The sequence below is a fragment of the Balaenoptera acutorostrata genome, chromosome 9 (genome assembly GCF_949987535.1).
Source record: "Balaenoptera acutorostrata chromosome 9, mBalAcu1.1, whole genome shotgun sequence".
Classification (NCBI taxonomy): Eukaryota; Metazoa; Chordata; class Mammalia; order Artiodactyla; family Balaenopteridae; genus Balaenoptera; species Balaenoptera acutorostrata.
Window position 1 is genome coordinate 56,453,531 of NC_080072.1, and position 21,763 is coordinate 56,475,293.

The window sequence follows — 21,763 nt, forward strand, 5'->3', positions numbered from 1 at the left end:
GGTTTCCTGGTTTCATTTTGGTGCAGATATTTGTCCTACTAGCAATTATTTAATAAACATAGGTGGTCGTGGATCTATACAAGGAACTAACCATTTTCAGGTGATCTCAGACTTGCTTATTCACTTTTTCTATTTGATTGGCCAATGCCACCGTTATTTTTCTAGAAAATAGAATTGTGTAATTTTATACACAATTCTGCTATAATCTAGGCTATATTTCAGCATTAATCACCTCGCTATTGGTGAAAGTATTAAATGATACTGTTTTGAATAAGACTTCTGGTAATGTTTTATCCCTGGTTTATATTTAATGTATCTATACATTTATATAAAGGCAGGGCCACATGTTTAGTTATACAGTTTGTGCACTGCACAATGGTACCCAGTTGGGGGAGGGGGTTAGTACAGGCTGAAGCCTCACGGTATGTGCCTTGGAAGGGTTGCGTCTCACGACACACTTTTTTTCAATTTCTGAGTGAAGCGGGCTGTATAGGCCAGCAGCAATCCTGTTCATGGGAAGGATGTTTAGTAATTATGACTTTTTTTGTCATTAGTCTTAAGTGATACTGCAGTAAATTTCTACTCCAAGCCTGGGTGATTTACAAGGTTAAAAGCTAATAACTTTTCAATTAAACATTAATGATCCATGAGTACACAGCATTCTTAACTTTTTGAGCTCTGGAGTAAATGCATGAACCTTCCAGCTTCACACAATGAAGGGGGACATATTGGAAACAGAAAAAACTTACTGCATAAGCCACATATGTCTAGAGTCTTATCTTTGGCAATGACCAAAGTGCCTTATAAGATGTAAAACAAATTAGAATTTCCTACAACTCACTTAGTTTTCCAAACAACATCTTTTCAAATACTAGCTTTCCTAGCCACGCCTGCATGAATTGATCGTTTCTCTCACTGCCGACCATATGATATTCTTCAACTAGTCCCTCTTTTGTGTGTCAGGGAGGGGCAGCCTTGCCTGGATCAACAGATAGACGCTGGCAAGAGGTGAACCAGGATCCTTGCCTGAGGACACAATTTGGACCGTGCTTTGTAAAAGGGATGACTGAAAAAGAGTTAAGATTGCTTCAATTCCACCTCTGAAGAGTACACACCCTTTTTTTTTTTTTAAGAATCCTGATAGATGGACTTTTTAAATATATAATTTATTTATTTATTTGGTTGTGCCAGGTCTTAGTTGCGGCAGCCAGGCTCCTTAGTTGTGGCTCGTGGGCTCCTTAGTTGCGGCACATGTGCTCCTTCGTTGCAGCATGTGAATGCTCAGTTGTGGCACGCACATGGGATCTAGTTCCCTGACCAGGGATCGAACCCAGGCCCCCTGCATTTGGAGCGCAGAATCTTAACCACTGGACCGCCAGGGAAGTCCCAAGTACTTTTCTAAAGCCACCCTGCCATACACCCCCGCCCCCACACACACAAAGGCACAATCAATTTAGTCTATTGGATTTTTATTGAGCTTACTCTGGGATCAGCTGTGGCATGTCTGAGATATTTTTTCCCCTCTTCTTTTGTTTTTTTTTTTTTTTTTTTTGCTTCAACCCCTGACTAGGATGCAGAGTGGATCTACCTGAATGAGAGAGAAGTCAGGACCTGCTTCACTTGGTAAGGTGGCCTAGCCCCCAAATAAGGCTTGATTCTCAAAGGAAAATGTGGAGAAAGCACAAAAAGAGACAGAGGATTCATTTCATGAGCCCTACTATGTGGGGACCATATGGCACTGTGCCCTCCCGTCAACAAACTTTGGAAAGTTGTGTCGTGATAGGTGCTAGGAGTACAGTGAATAAGACACCTTGCCCTATGGCACTTACCATCTAGTGTCTGACAAATAATTGTGCCAGTCACATTTGGGATGGGTGTCACAGAGGAAGGGTATAGGGAGCTCTGGGAGTGTGCACAAGGGAACCAGAGAAGGGAAGACTTCCTTGAAGATGAACAGTACATTAAGAACTGAAGGATGAGAGGAATCAGGAAAGAAAAAAGAGGCTGGTTATCACAGAAGAACAAGTGATGGGTTTCTGGAGAGATGAACAGAAATTAAGTCACACAGGGCTTTCAAAGCCATGTTAAGAATTTGAATTTGGAAAGCTCTTGAAAGGGTGGAGAATGGAGTCAAAGGAGGAGGGATACCAGGGAGAAGGAGAATGTGGTAGTTCAAGTAAGAGATAATGGTGATAGAGGCACTGGAGATAGAAAATCAAATATATCTGAGTTATACAGAAGGAAGCAGATATGGGGTGAGTTATCAAGTAAGTTTGGGATTTGTTGAGTTTGAAGTCTGGGCGAGATACATATCCTGGTGGAGAGCTTAAGGAGAGTAAAAAATGCGGATCTGGAAGTCAGGTGAGAGATCTGGACTGAAAATATAAATTTGAGAATCAAAAGTATACATGGTATTTGAAGCTATGTGAGTGGATGATTTGTGGAAGAGGGTCTCAGACTGAGTCCTAGAAATCAAACTATTTAAGGATTAGAGGAATGTTGAAGGACATGGGCACCTCCAACCAAAGAGAGTCATCAGTCACTTGAAAAGGAAGCCTAGGGTATAGGCCTGAGTTCTAGTTCCTCGGGGTCTGTGGATGCCAGCTGTTGGGCTGGGTTCAGCTGTGGCTGTTGGCAGGGCTGGCTACGTGGTCCTTCACGAGGCCTGAGGGGTGGAGGGGAGTAACCTGACCCAGCACTGCATCGAGGTAGCAGGCTCCAAGTTGGAGCCCATTGGCATTAGTCCCGGCGGAGTGCTATTACACACTTCATGTCATTGTTGGTGTCTAACAGCCCTAGCTTAGGATCCTGGTCCTCCACTGAAAAGCTGTGTGATTGTGTCCAAGTCACTTAAATGTTGGATTCTATATATGTAAAATGTAGAATTGTCTTAAGGGTTAGCGCCATGGTGTAGTATGAATCTAATTATATTGGGTTTTCTGAATAGGAGCATTCCTGTAAGAGTGCCTGCCCAGGCTTGCCAGGGGTACTTCAAAACTGCTGGACAGACCTGAGGAGTCAACCCCTCTTCCACTGGCCAGTTCAACCTGGAACAACCAACTTTCCTCCCCTTCCTGGTCACCTGACTGACCTATGCCCACAGAACCTGTTTGTCTTGGAGGTGGAGACGGGTTCCTCTGCCTTATCCCACTCCCCCGTTTTTCTGACGAAGGTGTGGCAGGACAAGCAATGGACCTTTTACACTAGGTGAAAACAATCCCCCGTTGTAAAGGTGAGGGCTGAAAAGGAGTTAGGGTTGCTTTAATCCACCTCTTTTGTTCCACCTCTGAACAATACACCTTTCAGAAACCACCCTACCACCCACACCCAGTACATACATCTCACTAAGTTCCTCCCTGGCCATTCCAGAACCTTCCTAGAGAGGTCATCGCTGCCTGTCCTAAAGCCTGGTCACTTTATTCCAATAAGCTTACCGCCATTTAACTTTCTCCCCACTTCAATTCACCCCCAAACTTCCCGAAAGACATTTCTGCTAAAGAGAAAAGATGAGTTTTTAGGGAGCTTGGAGAAAGTGAGTTAACAACATTAAGTCATTGAGCCAACCTGGATGGATGTCTGCTCTGTGCCAGGCCTTGGACTCAGCCATGAGTGGGACAGGAGTTGCTCAGTCTGGGGAGGAATATGGTCAGGCCTGTCCCACCACTCTCCCCTCATACGTATCCTCACTCTTCTCTCATCCAGACATCCCCCTTGCCCCTGCCCAGTCCCTCTAAATTAGCAAGGAGAACAAGGAGCCTGAGAGGTGGAACATTCTTACAGAATCCAGTAAGTTATCAAGCTCTGAGGACACCATCCCTGCCCTTCTGATGACCCCTGCCCAGTTCAGGCCTGGCCTCACCTCCCTCTCATGGATCACTGTGCCCGTCTCTGGGTTCCCTTCCTCCACTATTTCCCTCTTTGGCATCTGTACCACATATGGCCTGCTACAATGGACTCTTGAAAACAGATACGGACTGGTCAAAACTTTCAAAGGCTCAAGTTAAAACTCCAGGTACGGCATTCAAGGCCCTTCTCAGGAACCTCTAATTTATCTTTGCACCTTCAACTCCCAATATTTACCCTTCCAATGACACTAAACGTGGAATGTTTCCCAGACATGTCCTGTTTAGTCCCACCTCTGTACCTCTGCCCGGAGTGCCCTCTCCCTCTTTACACCACTCCTTACCTGCTGGGAAAACTCCTTACCACCTCAAAAGCCATGTGGTAGGTTAAATATGGCCACAAATTTTTGGAACTCCTCCTCAACCCTTTTATCTGGGCTGGTCTTGTGACTTGCTTTGACCAACGGAATGTGGTAGAAGTGACATGATACAAGCTCTGAAGCCCAGGCCTCAAGAGGGCCTGTAGCCTCCACGGTCACCATCTTGGAACCCTGAGACCAACACGCCATGTGTTGTAGCAGCCCTGGATCAAAGAGCACAGGAGAGTGAGGCCCAGCCACCCCAGTTGAGCCCAGCTCCCAGCTTACACATTAGCTGAATAGAGCCACATGAGAGAGTCCAGGTGGGTCCAACACAAGAACCTCCCAGGTAACTCACAGAATCTTGAGAAATAAAAATGCTGGTTGTTTTAATCCATTAAGTTTAGGGATGGTTTATTACACAGCAGTAGATAACTGATACAATGCAGTTCTAATGTGAAGTCTTCCCTGGCTCAGTCAGGTTCCTTCCCCGAGTTCCCTCTGTGTTTTGTACACATCACATCACTTTATAGTCATTTACTAGCAGGCTCTCCCAAGTACAGTGAGCTCTGAGGACCAGGGCTGAGTCTGATTCATCTCCCTTCCAACCACTCACAGTGGTAATGGGATGAAGCCCTTGATCACTTGCCAAGTTCAGTATACTCAGATGTCATGAATTTGGCTAGAAAGTATGCCTAGATGAACATTTCACATGCAAATTACTCAACAAAAATTTTAAAGCATATCCTATGTTAACTCCCAGGCCCTGGAGTTGCTCTCAGTCTTGCAGGGAAACTACTCATTACAATACAGCATCAAAATGTTTCAGTCAAGTGTATTGCTGGGAGTGTACACGGCAGTTGGTTGGTGGGTGAGTCAAGAAAACACCTAGAAGAGGTAACATTTAGCTTTATCATAAAGGGTTAGCAAGCTGTCACTGTGGGAAGGAAGCTTGTAGCCGTTCCCCACTCCAAGGAGGAGGAGGGATGCATGGATTGGTCAGATTCAAGTATACTAACCTAAGCCACAGTCCTGGGTGTGGGGCCTCAACCTGTGAAAGAAGGGGGTTAAAGGTAAGTCCCAGTCTGGTGATGGCTCCTGTCTATTTCTTCTCTCTCAGACACTCAAGATAAGATGGGGGCTTGGGCTTCTTCCCATCAACAAGGAGGTGCATTTTCTCCCCCTCCCTGCCCCATTCTCCTTAGAGTGCTAAGCAAGAACCAGAGGGAGGCAAAGGGGAAAGGAACCAGGGCAAAGCCCCAGGCTTAGGGCTCCATGTTGGGGGTTGGAGCCAAACGTAATAAAAGGTGTGTCTGCCTGCCATATCTGTGGTGCATATACAGGAATACCTTGGGGTGGTAGGGGGCTGGAGGAATCTATGTTCCAGCTATCCGTCACTTGGCATCAAGACAGAAGAGGAAATAACCAACAGGAACTTTTCCTGTTACCAGGAAAATAAGGGACAGAATCCCAGGTAGAGTGAATAGCACTGCAAAGGCAAGTAAATGTGTGGAGTGAGAAAGGAGCACAGAAAGAGGGTCACAAAGGAACTCTATACAATCCTGCATGAGAAGGCTGAACTTAATCCATAAAAGATGACGACCTGCTTTGCTCCGTAAACATTCCTGTGTTAGCCAACTGCTAACGTTACTATGGTACTATGTGCCAGGCATGGTTCTAAGTGCCTTACACCGATCAACTCATATTACCCTCTGAGGATATATATCTCATATATCCTCTTAGATAAATAACTTGCCCAAGGTCCCACAAATGAGGAATCTGAGGTTCGAAAGGGTCGCATAAGTGGCAGGTCTGTCCTCTTTCACCAACTTTGCTACTCAGCAGCTGTGGTATCCATCAACACTGACACAGGTTCTGTTGAGCTGGACTTACCAGGAGGCTTCCAGCAAGAGGTAGTAGTTGAGCTGAGTCCTGAGAGACAAGGGATCAGTGCCAGCAGAGACCGTGACAGCTTAAAGTGCAGGGACTCCAGGGTGCCTGGAAGAGTGGTTTGAGAATAGGGGGGAATCCAGCAAAAAGAACCACAGAGAAGACACCCAGAGCTTCACAGTGTCAGCACCCAAGAACAGAGCCCAGCAAACCAGTGACACCCTCAGGTACAGGACCTGGCCCATCCTTTTCCTTTCATATCAAAAGGTGGCTGAGATCCAGATTTCTGGATCAAGTTTATCAAAGTAAATGCAGGTTTAATTGAGACAAGAATTACTGTTGCATTGAAACTGAGATTATTTTCTTTCTAGAAATGATTGTGGGCAGGAAGAGGAGGTAGAGAATGCTTTTTAATTATTTTTTAAAACTAGCATTTGTATGGCACTTTTTAGCACTGACAATATTATTTCCTCGCTCTGTATTTCATTGAGAGATGAATGTTAACTTTCTCAATTTTTCAGATGAGAAAACTGAAACCTAGGAGGTTAACAAATTCATACAAAGTCACACAGCTAATGAAAGAAGCTGGGACTCATGCCCAAGGTATTCAGACTCCAAATTCCATTCTCATTCATTCTTTCATTCTTTCATTCATTGGAAAAAATGTATTGCATGCCCCAAATGTGCCAAGTACAGGACTAGGCACTGAGCATATAGTGATGATAAAATCGTTTATTTTGCTGTTTCTCTTTCTCGGTGCATTAAACACTGAAGCAGGAATCCATTAAGAGCTATAGGAACCTACATCTACTATTTCTAATGGGCCTCACTGATTACAACTTTTGCAAGGTTCTCCCACTTTTATTTGTAGTTAACTGCTGCCATTATTTCACGCAACACCAGCTTTACGCCCATCTTGTGCTAGACATTGTGTACGGACTGTAACAACCAAACACGAGAGTACAGTTCGATCTGGTAATATCTACTATGAGCAAACGACTCAATCCGAGAATAATTATTGAGCACATATTCTGGGCAAAGTATTCATTCAACAAATATTTATTGGCACCTCTGATAATCATAATAGCTAATACTTACTGAACTCTAACTATTTGCCAAGGACCATGCTAAATTCTTTACAGACATTATCATTTCAGTAACTCTTAAGAGGTAGCTATTTGACAGTTTATATCAGCTTGCTCAGCATATGCAGTTAGAAAGTAGTAGAGGCAGAATTTGAACCCAGGCAGCCAGTATTTTCCACCAGTATGTTGTCCCAACTCCCACCCTGGGCAGGGCACTGGGGAGACAGTAGTGAACAACACAGATGCCATCCCTGCCCTCAGGATGCTTACAGACTAGGAGGGAAGATAAAACTTTAAACAAATAACACTCTAGTCTCCTTTGAGTTATGTTAAACCTTCCCCAACGACATGCCTATTCAAGTGGAACTAGAGGATGAAGAGGCCAAGCAGGTGTTAAGTAGGTGAAGGAGGGGAAGGGAGGTCCATCCCAGCAGCGGAACAGTGTGAGAGAAAGCTTCAAGGTAGGAAGAGGTTGGCAGTCCAAAGCTGTGACTTGGCTGATGGCCAGGATAGGTGGATGACAGTGAGAAGTTGAGGAAAAGAGCATGAGGAGTGGCGTGCAAATCTTCATTGTTCAAAGGTTTTTCCAGCTGCTGTAGAGGATGGATCAGCTGAGAGCAAGAAAGTGTGTGGCGAAACCAAGCAGAGGCTAGTTCATCTGAGCAGCAGATGCTAGCTTAGATTCGCCTGTTGATGGTGGGAATGGAAGGGGACAGACTGATGAAATATTTAGGAGTTAGAACTGACCAGGCTTTGGTGGGGGGGATGAGGGAAAGGAGGCAGTCAATCACAGTTTGGGGCTTGAACAACACCGTGAGGGTGGAACTCTGGGACAACTCTGGGGAGGAAGATGAGAGCTCAGGCTGCACCCAAGGTGGCTGTGGACCACCATAACAGGCTGTTGGTTGGACATATGGCTCTGGAGTTTGGAGGTGCTAAAAGCGAAGTAAATCATCTTGCACAAAGGTGAAAAGAGTGTCTAGGACAGAGTCCTGGAGAACTGCCTCCCCCACCCCCCGCCCAACCATTAAAGGACGTTAGAGAGGAAGAAATGAGCAAAGAAAACTGAGAGACATAGTTAAAGAGGGAGGAGGAAAGCCAGGAGAGAGTGGCGTCCCTGAAACAGACAGCAGTGTATTTCAAGAAGAGGAGGACCTGGTGTGGCTGAATTTAGCAGGGAATAAATACAGGAAAGGCTGTTGTGATCTGGGATTTGTCCTGAGGTGTCCTCATGAAGGCAGGGCTTGAGGTGCACCTGGGCAGGCCGGGGGATTTAGGTACACAGAGGAGAGGGCCTAACCTGGCATGTGTGGGAAACAGAAAATAACACCAACAGATAGAAATAGAAGGAGGTGGGGCCAGAGGATGCCAAAGAGGGTAAAGAATTGGTGCCATTAATTGACTGGCCAGTTCATGCTCATTTAATGCTCTCAACTACCCTGCAAAGTAGGAAGCTACCAACCCTTTGGTATAGAGGGGAACACTCAGCCCTAGGAATCTGAAATGACTTGTTCAAGATGATACATGTAAGTGGTAATGACTGAATTTTAACCTGGGTCTGTCACCTCATCCTTCCTAAGGAGGCATGGGCATCTATTTCCCTTTCCTTCCCAAGGAGGAAAATAGATCAGAGAGGGTCAGGGCTCGACAGGGGTGGAGAGGAGGGAATAAGCATGGAGAGATTTGGACGCAGTATCAACAAGATGTGGAAAGTCTATATAAGTTGAGGGTGGGGTAGAGAGTCAGGGCTTCCAGTTGGAGCAACTGGGCAGAGGGAGGTACCATTCACTGAAGTGGAAAAAGCAGCATATGGATTCACGGGAAGACGGAGGCTTTGACTTGAGTCTGCCCGGCCTACCTGACATCCCGAGGAGATGTCAGGAGGCAACGAGATACACAGATCTGAAGGTCAGAACACTCCAAACTTGGGAGACGTGAAATGCTTCAGTTCTCGTTCCTTTTATTTTATCTTCTTAACAACAGAGTTGAGAAGGGTCTGGTTCTCAGTTCTGGGAGAGACATGACGGGGGAAGGGTGTCATTCCGCTGATTCAAAGACGACTCCCGGCTCACCTTTGACTCGGTTCCCCCCAGATGGCTTTTCCCCGCCGCAGGGTCGTGAAACCCAAGACCCTGACCTGCCTTCTAGCGGGTTTGAGTTTCTTGGGCCTGCATCTGTGGTTCCTCGAAGCTAAATCCCAGCAGGAGAGGATGTCGGATGGCTCCCCGCAGATTGCCCGTGTGGCCCCTGTTGCCGCGCCGCCGTCCAGCCCAGGGCCTCAGTGCTTGGCCAACGCCTCAGCGAACGCCACGGCCAACTTCAAGCGGCTGGCCACGTGCATCCAAGACTTCCTGCGGTACCTCCACTGCCGCCACTTCCCGCTGCTCTGGGATGCGCCGGCCAAGTGTGCGGGCAGCCGCGGGACCTTCCTGCTGCTGGCCGTGAAGTGGTCGCCTGCCAACTGCGGGGGTCACGAGCTCATCCGCCGCATGTGGGGCAGGAGCGCAGCTACGGCGGGCGGACGGGGCGCCGCCTCTTCCGGCTGGGCGCCACCGCTCCCGAGGACGCCGAGCGCGCCGAGGGGTTGGCGGCGGTGGTGGCGCTGGAGGCGCGCGATCACAGCGGCGTGCTGCAGGAGGCCTCCACGGACACCTTCCTCAACCTCACGCTCAAGCACGTGCACCTGATCCACTGGCTGGAGGCCCGCTGCCTGCACGCGCGCTTCCTGCTCAGCGGCGGCGACGACGTCTTAGTGCACACAGCCAACGTGCTCCGCTTCCTGTAGGCGCAGCCGCCCGACCGCTACCTCCTCGCCGGGCAGCTCATGAGCGGCTCCGTGCCCATCCACGACAGCGGGAGCGAGTACTTCGTGCCTCCGCAGCTCTTTCCCGGACGCACCTACCCGCTGTACTGCAGCGGCGGCGACTTCCGCCTGTCCGGCCGCACGATCCAGGCCCTGCGCCAAGCCGCCTGCCACACCCCGCTCTTCCCTATCGACGACGCCTACGTGGGCATGTGTCTGGAGCGCGCCGGCTTGGCGCCAGTGGCCACGAGGGCATCCGGCCTTTCGGCGTGCAGCTGCCCGGCGCCCGGCAGCCCTCCTTCGACCCCTGCATGTACCGTGAGCTGCTGTTCGTGCACCGCTTCGCCCCCTACGAGATGCTGCTCACGTGGAAGGTGCTGCGCGACCCCGGGCTGAGCTGTGGCGGGGGGCACAGGGTCTCCTGAGGCCGGGTGGGCTAAGCTGGAGGCGGGGATGAGCAGCCTCCGCGCGTGATGCTTTTCGGGCTGAGCGCATCTTCCCTGCTCTGGATACCTTCTGTCCTACCCAGCGTGGTGCCCTTGAATCCTAGCTGCACTTTGGCATCACCTGGGTGAAGGGGGTGGAAAATTCCTATATCCTGGCCTCATCTCCAAAGGTTCTGATTGTCTTGGGTGCCCCCAGACTTCTCGGTATTTTTTAAAGCTCCTCAGGCGATGGGAATGCGCAGCTAGGAATGAAGCCCACTGCACGAGGGATGGACCCAGCCATCGCCCCCTTTATGAGCCTTCCAGGACACCCACCTCGAGTCATTGTGGGCAATGGAGCAACGGAGGTGTGAGGAGCCAGGATCAAATGTCGCCTGCAGGTGCAGGACACATGTGAGTTGTTACTTCATCATTTCCTCCACAAATGTGTGGAGCTGGACTGACAGCCATCAGAGGGATTCCCCTCCCCAGAAGTCAGTCTGCACCTGGGACCTAGAAAGCAACCCCCCTAGAGCCGGAGCTGAGGGTGTCTGGCAGCCCTCCTCCCACCTGGTTCTCCCCCACTACTCCCCAAACCCAATCCCTGTGAGGCCAAGACCCCCACTGTGCAAAGTGGAAACCGAGGCCCAGCCAGGGCAGTGACTAATCCAGGGCCGTGTGGTCACTGGCAGACAACACACCACGGGTCCCCTCCACACTCAACCTGACCACAGCTAATGGCCTGTTCGGGTCTGGCCCACGCACACCTGCCCTGCCAGCACTCAGTCCCTGGGACAGAGACAGGCTCCTTGCCGGGGTCTGGGCCTCAGGGTCAGTCGGCCTTGGGGAACCAAGCTGGGAGTTCAGTTCAGGGGTCAGTGTGGGGATGCCGTGGGGGTCAGTCATGAGGAAACTAGGAAAGGCAGTGATTGGGGAATCTAGAGGACACTGTTGAGAAAGCCTGTGGAAGGTCAATGTAAGGGGCTATATTTGGGGGGCTGGGGGGACCTGATCAGTAACCGTGAAGGACAGTGATTAGGGAGTGTGCAGGGGCGACTGGGGTCTGTTGTGAACATCGAACAGGAGGCGGGGATTCAGTGGCCAGACTCCGAGGGTCAGGCTGTGGTCCTGACCTCCAGGAGCTGCCAGTTGTTGGCAAAGTACAAAAATCAAGGAAACAGCTTAAGAGTGAGGCAGTTATGTGTGCTGTCAAGTTCTCAACTATGTAAGATGGACAAGAAGGACTGAGCTTCAAGGAGGAAAGCCTGGATGAGAAGCCAGAAGACTGACCAGATGCCTCCCCTGCCCTCAGGTCCAGTCCTCCTCGCTGGCAGACTCCATCCAGCAGAACCATGTGCAGCGCCCTGCTTTGTCGGGCCCTCTCCTGCCCCTGCATCGTCGCACAGCTCTGATCCCTTTACTGGAAACATCCACCAACCACCGCTGTCCGTGTCTCTTGTATCAGTGAGGGTGCCTGCAGGGGAGGCTGGCCACCAAACTCTGCTACCCACTTCCTCCTGGGCACACACCTAGACTACACTTCCCAGACCCCCTTGCAGTGAGGCGTGGGCCTGTGTCCAGGCTGTTTTCATGGCTGTATGTGGTTGTGATGAGGACCCCTCCTGAACCCGGGCCTCACCTGTGCTCACTTTCCCCTTCCCCCGGATTGGAACACGGATGGGCCTGTGACCTTGCAGATGAGGACAACACCCCAGGCCTTGGCCTGGGTTTCTCAACCTTGACACTACTGCCATTTGGGGTAGGGCGGTTCCTGAGCATGAGAGAACATTTAGCCGTATGCGTGTCGTCTGCCCAGTAGATGCCAGCATCACACCCCGAGTCATGACAACCAAATATATCTCCAAACGTTGCCAAATGTACTCTGGTGAGCAAAGTCACCTGTGGTGGGAACCACTGGCCTAGAGGAAGGCAGGGAAACAAGAGGGCTTCCCAGTTCACTCCAGGGAGCGGGGCTGCCCATGGACTGACCTGGAATACTCAGCTCAAACTATTGAGAAGAACAAAATAAACCTTTATGTTTATTGAGCCTCTGGGATTTTGTCAGCACTTTGTTAGGGCAGCCTTGCCTTATCCCAGGTAACCTAATGTGTCCTCTCTGATCCCTGTTTCCCCCCAACCAGACTGGCTGCTCCCAGAGGGAGGTACCATGTTTGAATCACATCGGGTGTTACCCCGTGGATGGAGGCCCTGGCATCTTGCAGGCTCATGCTTGGCTCTGGGAGGTGGAAAAAGCAGGAGGAAAAGGCACCATCCAAACACCCTTTCTGCAGTCCCGACCATGGGTGCTCAGGAACCGTGGCCACGTGTCCCTTGCCGGCCTTGCTTCTGAGCAGGGTCTGGCTCATAGTAAGTACTTCCTAAATGCTTTAGGGGTGAACAAATGAATGGATGTGCCCACTCATTTGTGCCCATCTGTCTGAGTGGCATGATCTGTATCCATCGGGAGAGTGTATTAGTTTCCTATTGCTGCTGTAACAAATTACCGCAGACTTTGTGGCTTAAAAACACAAACACAGTTATTATCTTACAGCCCTACATATCAGAAGTCCAGAATGAGTCTTGCTGGGCTAAAAGTCAAGGTGTCAGCAGGCCTGCATTCCTTCTGGAGGTTCTAGGGCAGAATTTATTCCCCTGCCTTTTCCAGCTTCTAGAGTGTGCCCACATTCCTTGGCTTGTGGCCTCCCTTCATCTTCAAAGCCAGCAGTCACATCATTCTGACCTCTGCTTCCACTGTTCCCATATCCTCTGACTCTTCTGCCTCCCCTTTCATTTATAAGGACTCTTCGATCACACTGGGTCTGCCTGGGTAATTCAGGATTATCTTCCTGTTTTAAGGTCGGCTGATCAGCAACCTTCATTCCATCTATAACCTTAATTCCCTTTTCCCATGTAACCTAACATTTGCATAGGTTTCAGGGATTAGGGCCTATACATCTTTTGGGGGCCATTATTTCTCGTACGACGGTGTCCAATAAATATTTGTTGAATAAATGAACAATAATGAAATAATGAACAAAAATTAATTAACAAATGTGATTCCTTCACACAGACCTCTGTGATGTGAACTCATTCTGGACAGCTGAGTATCATTAACCCTGAATTCTCTTCCCACACTTGCCATTTATCAAGTGCTTGTAACAGACAAGAAAACAAGAATGCTGAGGTGTCGGGAGAGGACACCTCTTTGTCCTTGGAAAAGTCTGAATTCTGTGCTGTGACAACTTCCTCCCATTTCCCTGACAGGCAGGTGGATTATCCCACTTTATGGGTAAAGAGATTAAGATTCAGGAAACTCACAGCTCAGAAGAGTCAGAACGCCACATTTATAGGCCTACTTTGTCACTCTGGGTCCTGGTCAACCCATCTCTGAAGCTGGGCTGCTCACTGTCACCAGGCCCAGCGAAGGCCCACGGCCCGCGCAGCCCTGGCACCACCTGATGATGTTACCTGGTTCCCTTCCCCATGCCTGCCTCATCGGGCTCTTTTGCGCCCCGCAGCCGCCAGGGGGCGCGCCCTGCATACAGTTTCCGCGCGGAGGCGGGCGGCTGGTCTTTGGGTCTGGGTAAATCTGGGCCTCAGGAGCCTGTGCTCCCAACTCCCTTCACCAGGCGGGCCTAGCTGACAAGAACCCCACGAGCAAGGAAAATGATAGGCCTGTCTCACTAACAAACACAGATGCAAAATCCTACACGAAACGCTAGTAGACAATGAGGCAATATGTAAAAAGGATGTCAGAGCACCTAGATGGATTTATCCCAGAAATTTGAGGTGGGCTTAGCATTAAAAAAGGAATCAGAATACATGGATAAAAAAGGAATATCTGTCAATGTGGTACATCACACCAAGAGAAATATGAATATCTCAGATGTGGCAGGGGGAGGGAATGTTTGATACAATTCAACATCTGTTCGTGATTTAAAGAAAATCTTTGTAAAAGGTGAAAGCATTTCCTTTAAGAGTCAGAAAAGACTAGACGTGTCCATCATCACCACTGTTCAACATTGTCCAAGGCTTGAGAGCACAGCAAGGCAAGATAAAGATTTAAAATGATAATGAGGGAATTCCCTGGCCGTCCAGTAGGTAGGACTCCACGCTTTCACTGCCGAGGGCGTGAGTGGTCCAGGAACTAAGATTCCACAAGCCATGCAGGGCAGCCAAAAATTAAAAAAATAAAATGATAATGACTTGAAAAAAGAAAGAAAATTATCAGAACTTCAGAGGCTTGCAACCCTATCAGATCCAATTTCCCCACAAAATTAATGCTATACTCCCTATCCTGAAATGAAATTCTTAGAGAATATTATCTGTCCACACATATATTTTCCAAAAATCAATATAATTCTTTTATTGTAATATAAAAGGTTAATAAAAGACGAATTGTATGAATTATGATGTGTAAATTCTTGGGCACAACAAAAAACTCCCTTACAAATTTTCAAATCTCCCCCCAGGAGGCAGTACACCTCATTGAAAACCATTAGCCTACTTAGAAAACCCACCAAAACACACCAAATCCTACAGTTAATTAATTAAAATAATTTTTAAATGTACCAAGTCTTCCAGTACAAAATCAATGTACAAAAATCAATTTAACTTCTATATAGTAGTAACAAGCAATCAGGAAAAGTCATTTGTAAAAGTACCATTTATAATAGAAATAAAAATGTACCTAGGACTGAATCTAAGAGCGATGCAAGAAAAAAAAGTTAAGATATTTTTAAACATCTAAATTAACGTGTAGAGATATCATGTTATAAAGCACCTCCAAGCCCCTGACTTCCTTGTATCCTCCCCCCATCCAGGGAACAGGGATTATTATCATCCCCATTGGGCAGATGTGGAGACTGAGGCCCAGGTAAGTAAATGACCGGGCCTCCTGCCTGCCATTCCTGGGCCCTGACCACTGCCCCAGACACCGTGCCTGACGTCCACCACACCCAGAGCCGAAGGCTGCAGCTGCACAAGGCCAGAGGCCAGGTCTCCAGGCTCCAGAGAGAAGGAGGCAGACAGCAGTTTGCCACACACACGCACGCATGCACGCACGCACACACGCACATACAGCTATAACATTATTTGTGTCTTCAGCAAAGGAAAACCCCTTCAGCCCCACCCATCTCAGCGGCACTTGGGAGCAGGAGGCAGTAACCCTTCGAGGCAGGAGGGGAGGGTGGAGCTCAAAGGTAAGGCCCCCACCTCAGTTTCCTCCACCCCGATGCCATACCTATTCCCTCCCTCAAACCCGGAAGAAAAGAGCAAATAATGATTCCGGGGAGACCAAGTCCGAGCCTGAGGGGCCCCGAGAGATGCCTTCCCTGCCCCCAGCCCCAGTGGAAGGAAGGGAAAGCGGCCCAGAAAGGAGCAGTGGCTCCAGCGTCGCACAGTGAGGGCCCCAGGCCCGACCCCAGCTCGGAATGCAGCCCTGGGGAGCGGACGCTCTGGGGTTTGAACGATAACTACTTCGAGTGTTTGTCTGCCCGGGCCCTGAGTGAAGCCCCTCCCGTCGCTGCCCAAGCGGAGTGAGGACTCCGCCCGTCAAGGCTGGGCTCTGAGCCGGAGCCTGAAGCCGGGAGAGCAGAACCACCGGCCTCGAAGGGGCCTCCCGGGCTGGGTGCCCGGGTTTCGGGGTGGGGGTGGGGAACTGCCAATCTCTTAGCCTTGACTCAACGTCGTAACGGTTGTTAGAGCTGGCCTCTCTCCACCCTGGGACGGTCATTTGCAGAATGATTCTGTAGTGGTGACGACCCTCTCCTCCCCTCCAGCCTAGACTCAGCCTGGCCTTGGAGGAACAAACAGGCCCATTAACCTATTTTCCCAGCAGAAGAGCAGTCTTTCCCGAAGGTTAGTTCTCATACTCCCAAAAACACAGAAATGACGTTTTTAAAATGTCTTTTTTTTTTTCTTTCTTTACTCCTGGTCTCAAGAGTTTGGAGCTATAGATAAGAGATTGGATTTGTATTCTAGAAAGTTCAGTTGGCTGTGGAAGAAGGGATCTGAGGGGCAGAAGGGGTCCTGGGGAGAGTGAGGCAGTTGTTTATTTATTTGTTTATTTTACTTTTGGCTGCATTGGGTCTTCGTTACTGCGTGTGGGCTTTGTCTGGTTGCAGAGACCAGGGGCTACTCTTCGTTGCGCCGTGGGCTTCTCATTGTAGTGGCTTCTCTTGTTGCAAGCACAGGCTCTAGAGCGCAGGCTCAGTAGTTGTGGCGCACGGGCTTAGTTGCTCCGTGGCATGTGGGATCTTCCTGGACCAGGGATTGAACACGTGTCCCCTGCATTGGCAGATGGATTCTTAACCACTGCGCCATCAGGGAAGTCTGCCACCCATTTTTAGTTATAGAAGCTTTTATTCTTTTATGTCTGCTAAAGCTATTTCCTCCTCATAGTATTACTTTTTCAGCGTTCCCATTCTTGCATGTTTATCTTTCCATATGGACTTTGCATCTCGTCTATCTTCACAAGAGAGCTTGCTGGTATTTTTATTGGGATTGCATTGAATTTACAAATTAACTTAGGGAGAACTAACATCTTTATGATGTTGAGTCATAGAATCCAAGAACAGGGGATATCTTTCCATTTGTTCTTAGTTGGTGTCTTTCAAGAATGTTTTAAAATTTTCCTCATGTAGGTTTTATGCATTTCTCATTAAATTTGTTCCTAAGCACTTAATCTTTTTTTGTTTTTATTATGAAAAGGGTTTTCTCTACCCTTATGACCTTTGTTTATTATTTGTATATATAAAGGCCATTGAATTTTGTATTTTAATTTTGAATCCTGCTACTTCACTGAACTCTTTCACTATTTGAATTAGTTTTATCATTGGTACTCTGTTTTTTTTTTTTTTTCAGGTATAACATTATATCATCTGCAAATAGATATAGTTTTTTTTTCTTTACTCAATCTTAGGCCTTAAGTTGATTTATTTTGTTTAATTGCATTGGCTAATACCTCTAGTACAATGTGGAATAGTGGTGTAGATAGTGGCTATTCTTGCCTTGTTTCTGATCTTAGTGGAAGTGCTTCCAGTGTTTCTTGATTAAATAAGATGTCGGCTTTAGGACTACATTTTATCGTGTTGAGAACGTATCCCTCACTTCCTATTTCATTGAATGTTTTTATTGTGAATCGGTGTTGAATTTTGTTAAAGGCTTTCTTGGCATCTATAGAAAAAACTCATGGTTGTCCCCTTAGGTTCATTAATATGGTGCATACTTGTTATGGGTTGAATTGTGTCCCCCCAAAGATGTTGAAGTCTAACTTCCAGTGCCTCATAATGTAAATTTGGAAATAGGGTCTTTACAGAGGTGATCAAATTAAAATGAGGTCATTAGGTGGACCCTAATCCAGTATGACTGGTGTCCTTATAAACAGGGGAAATTTGGACACAGAGATAGACAGACACACAGGGAGAACACATGTGAATATGAAGGCGTAGATCATGGTGTTGTGTCTACAAGCCAAGGAATGCCAAAGATTGCCAGCAAACCACCTGAAGCTAGGAGAAAGGCATGGAGCAGATTGTCCCTCACAGCCCTCAGAAGGACCCAACCCTGATGACACATTGATCTTGGACTTCTAGCCTCCAGATCTGTGAGACAATAAGTTTCTGTGTTTAAACTGCCCAGTTTGTGGTACTTTCTAATGGCAGCCCTAGCAAACTAATGCTATTAATGGATTTCCTATTATTAAACCAACTTTGTATTCCTGAATAAATCCCACTTGGTTTTGGCTGGTTCTTAATAGTATCCAGGATACTAATAAAATATAAGCAGTGTTTCAGAGTAGCATGGAATTAAGAGCAACTCAAAATTCATTTTGTCCTTCATATCCCTATTTTCCATGGTGTGTGCTCTCCCCTGGAGTCCAGTGTGACTCTCCCATTTCCCAAACTCTCAGGAGAATACCATTAGTTCTGCATGTCCTGAAAAGTTCTGTACGTCCACCTCCACTCCTCTCCCTGCGATCCCATCCCCTTGGCTAGATAGATGGGTGTGGGGGAACTTGAATGGTTACTTGAATATTTTACCCCAAGACACCAGGCGTTAGGAGCCTCCATGTTGAGCCATTTCCCATGCCAAGGGGCTTCCTTTAGGGTTCTCAAACAATAGCTAGACAATTAGATCTGTTGGGATTTTTAAAAGAAATTATTATTATAAGGATTTCACTTGGGAAACTCATTACATACAGGAGCAGTGAAGATAGGGGTTTGCTGGCCTGCAGCAGAGAAGATTCTCTCCAGGGCTCTGGTGGAGTGGAGGCTGTGGAGTCCTGCAGAACTAGGAAGAGGGAACTAGGTCAGCTCTGGGTGACAAAGACTCTCCCAAGACAAGTAGAAAGGGCTGCCCTGTGAGGAAATGAGCTCCCAGTTACAGGGGGATGCAGCAGAGGTTAGACAGCCAGTCAAGAAGCCATCAGAGGTGGCCTTTCCCTGGGGGAGAGAAGAGGAGGAGGGGGATAGAGGAGGAGGAAGAGGGGAAGGGCATGAGTGGAGTCAGACAGGGTAGGGAGGATCCCAGTTCTGCCATTTCCCGATTGTGTGACCGGGGCATCTCCTGAGGCTCAGTTCTATCATCTGTAAAATGGGGCTAATGAGGGCTCCTGCCAAGGGTGGTTGTGAGGATTAAATGGGAAAAGCACCTGCACCGGAGGCCCCGTGATGGCACCATTCGGTGAATCAGTTTACAGCAACCGACCAGCAGGGACCTGGGGCCAGAGCATCATCAAAGCCCCGCCCCTTCCCCACATTTTTTGGGAGACCAAGCTCTTCCTGGCTTGTCTGGAAACCTCTCCATCTCAACGCCCAACAAGAGCAGGGCCAATGCCTCCCCGACTCCACCAGGCTGGGTGACCTGGACAGGTCACTGTCCCTGTCTAGGTCTCTTTCCTCATCTGTCAGAGAAGGTGGGAGCTGCCAGAGTTGGGCTCTGAGGTGGGCCCTTCCAGTTCTAACATCCTATGATGGATGGGCTTCTAACCAGCCATGTGTACATGTCTCTGCTCTTGGGACCCAGTGTCTTCAGAAAATGAGGGGGTTGGGCTAGATTAAAATAACATCGAGAATACTTACTTTGAGCCAGGGCCCACTCTAGGGGTTTTACATGGCTCAGTCCATTTAATCCCCACAACAACACCATGGAGTGGGTGCTACTATAATAATTTTATAGGTGAGGTGACTGGGGCACAGAGAGTTTGGGTCACTTGTCCAAGGTCACACAGCTAATATGAGCCCAGGCAGTGAGTCCAGTGTACATTCTTGCAACCACCATGAAACACTCCTCTTGTGGCTCCAACAGTCTGAAATACAAAAGGGGGGCTGATTAGTCAGAGTGACTTAGAGGTACACTGGGAACACTGGAAGGAGAGAGGAGTGGGTCTGAGCTTCTCCATCTGCGAAGTGGGCTGACACAGGCCTCGGATGAGCATAACAAACACGTCTGCCCTGCCGTCTCAGAGCCCCTACTATGTGCTAGTGCTGGTCACTCACAAACCTTCTCAGTCTTTTTTTTTTTAATTGAATAGTACATTTATTTATTTATTTATTTATTTATTTATTTATTTATTTATTCATTTTTGGCTGTGTTGGGTCTTCGTTTCTGTGCGAGGGCTTTCTCCAGTTGCGGCGAGCGGGGGCCACTCTTCATCGCGGTGCGCGGGCCTCTCACTATCGCGGCCTCTCTTGTTGTGGAGCACAGGCTCCAGACGCGCAGGCTCAGTAGTTGTGGCTCACGGGCCTAGCTGCTCCGTGGCATGTGGGATCTTCCCAGACCAGGGCTCGAACCCGTGTCTCCTGCATTGGCAGGCAGATTCTCAACCACTGCGCCACCAGGGAAACCCCCTTCTCAGTCTTATTTGGGAAATATGCCCCTCCTGCTGTCGCCCCATCACAGCATTTTGAGTAAATAAATACTCAATACGGGCCTGGAGCTTGCTTTCCCCATCTGACAAGGGCCCTCCTTGTGACTCCTGGGGTCTGGGTCCCGCTCCTCCATCCAGAATCTTGGGGATGGATATGGACATGGAGATAGGGAAGAGATGGGCGCTCGCCTCTTCGAGTCCTTCTTTTCCCAGCCCCCTGCCTCGGTGCCGACCTAGGCTGGGCTCTGGGGAACTCCCGGAGATGCTGGGAGGGAGGGACGGAGAACGCGGGCCCGATCAAGCCGAGAGGGGTCGGGCTGGGCCGCGCAGGCCCCCAAATCCTCGCCTACTCTCCAGCGGGAACTCTGCAGCCACCTCCCTGCCAGTTCACCTCACAGCTCGGCGCCAGTTCGCATGCGCTGTAATCCTGGCCCGCCCACCCGGCTGGAAGCCACGCCTCTGTCCCCCAATGGGCGGAGGCCGCTGGGCGGGCCCGGCCGCCCGGGAGTTCTAGCTCGAGCCCCGCCCCAGGACAGCCCCAGCTGATCTCCGGCCGGAGCCAGAGGCAGCTGAGGGGGCCGGTCCAGCCTCCGCTCCAGTGCCAGCGCCGAGCCCGGCATCCCCGAGTCCGCTGGGCCCGCGGCGGCGCGGCAGGTAGGAGGCGCTGCGCAGAGGGAGGCGTGTGCGAGCGCGCGTGTGTTCATGTGTGTTTCGGAGGTGTGTGCGTGTGTATGGGTGCAGAGAGGGCCAGCGCGTGCCCTGTGAGCACGAATCGGTGGGTGTGGGGTTGCACATCCTGCAGCCGGGGAGGAAGGAGGTGAGCGCTGGCTTTGAGGCCCGGGGGGGAGGGGGGGCGGGGCGGGGACCTCCAGGCTCCGCCCCGGCCCCGGGGGTTCGTCCCCATCCCCGCTCGAGGCTAGGGGCCTCGTCCCACTGCACCCGAGTGTTCCGGAGCTGGTTTCATGGTGCTTACGCGCTGGGGTTTACCTCCCGGGGCATGACCGGCTCTTCCCCTCCTCTTCCTCACAATTCCCCTTTCGTGTCCCTTCCCAGGCCTCCACCCATTCAATTCCACAACCCCTCCCGGGTACCTCCCCATCCCCCGTCCCCCGGCTTGGGAAAGGGGGCAAGGCCACAGCCGATTCCCTTCCTGACCATCTTCCCAGGTTGAATAGGGGCCTTTTTCCTGGGCTGCTGGGCTTGGGTGTGTGTGTGAGGGGGCCAGGGAGGCAGGGAGAGCTGGGGGAGAATGAATCTTGGGCTGCTGTGATCCTGCCACCACCTTTCAGAGTTGGGAGTCTGAGGAGACCCACCTGGGTTCCAGAGGTGAAGCAGGACAGATCGTTAACAGGTACCAAGTTCTCGCCAGGCTTCATTTCCTGTGGTGGGATTCAGCCCCAGACCCCACAGGGTGGAGGAGAGTGAGGCACAGAGGGTGAAGTGACCTACTCTCTCTCTCAGGGCTGCTGAACCAGAATTTGCACCTGG

The 21,763-nt window shown here is 49.5% G+C and overlaps 2 protein-coding genes across 5 annotated transcripts in view; both read left to right on the forward strand.

Annotated features, from left to right (window-relative positions):
* Positions 1-3,092: 3,092 nt before the first annotated feature.
* On the forward strand, positions 3,093-10,404 carry B3GNT6 (UDP-GlcNAc:betaGal beta-1,3-N-acetylglucosaminyltransferase 6). Its single transcript, XM_057553646.1, is given in 5 exon segments — positions 3,093-3,232; positions 6,613-6,694; positions 9,270-9,672; positions 9,675-10,217; positions 10,220-10,404. Coding segments are annotated over 4 exon segments (1,140 nt in total). The 5' UTR covers positions 3,093-3,232; positions 6,613-6,685.
* Positions 10,405-16,150: 5,746 nt separating this feature from the next.
* Positions 16,151-21,763, forward strand: part of CAPN5 (calpain 5) — a 56,152-nt gene continuing 50,539 nt past the window's right edge. Inside the window, exons 1-2 of one of the 4 annotated variants that reach the window (XM_057553635.1) lie at positions 21,038-21,092; positions 21,565-21,626. The gene's annotated coding sequence lies outside the window, so the exon portion shown is untranslated. Of the gene's footprint in view, positions 16,264-20,823; positions 20,930-20,992; positions 21,093-21,564; positions 21,627-21,763 lie in introns of those variants that run through there. The other 3 variants (XM_057553636.1, XM_007187573.2, XM_057553637.1) reach the window with 3 other exon arrangements.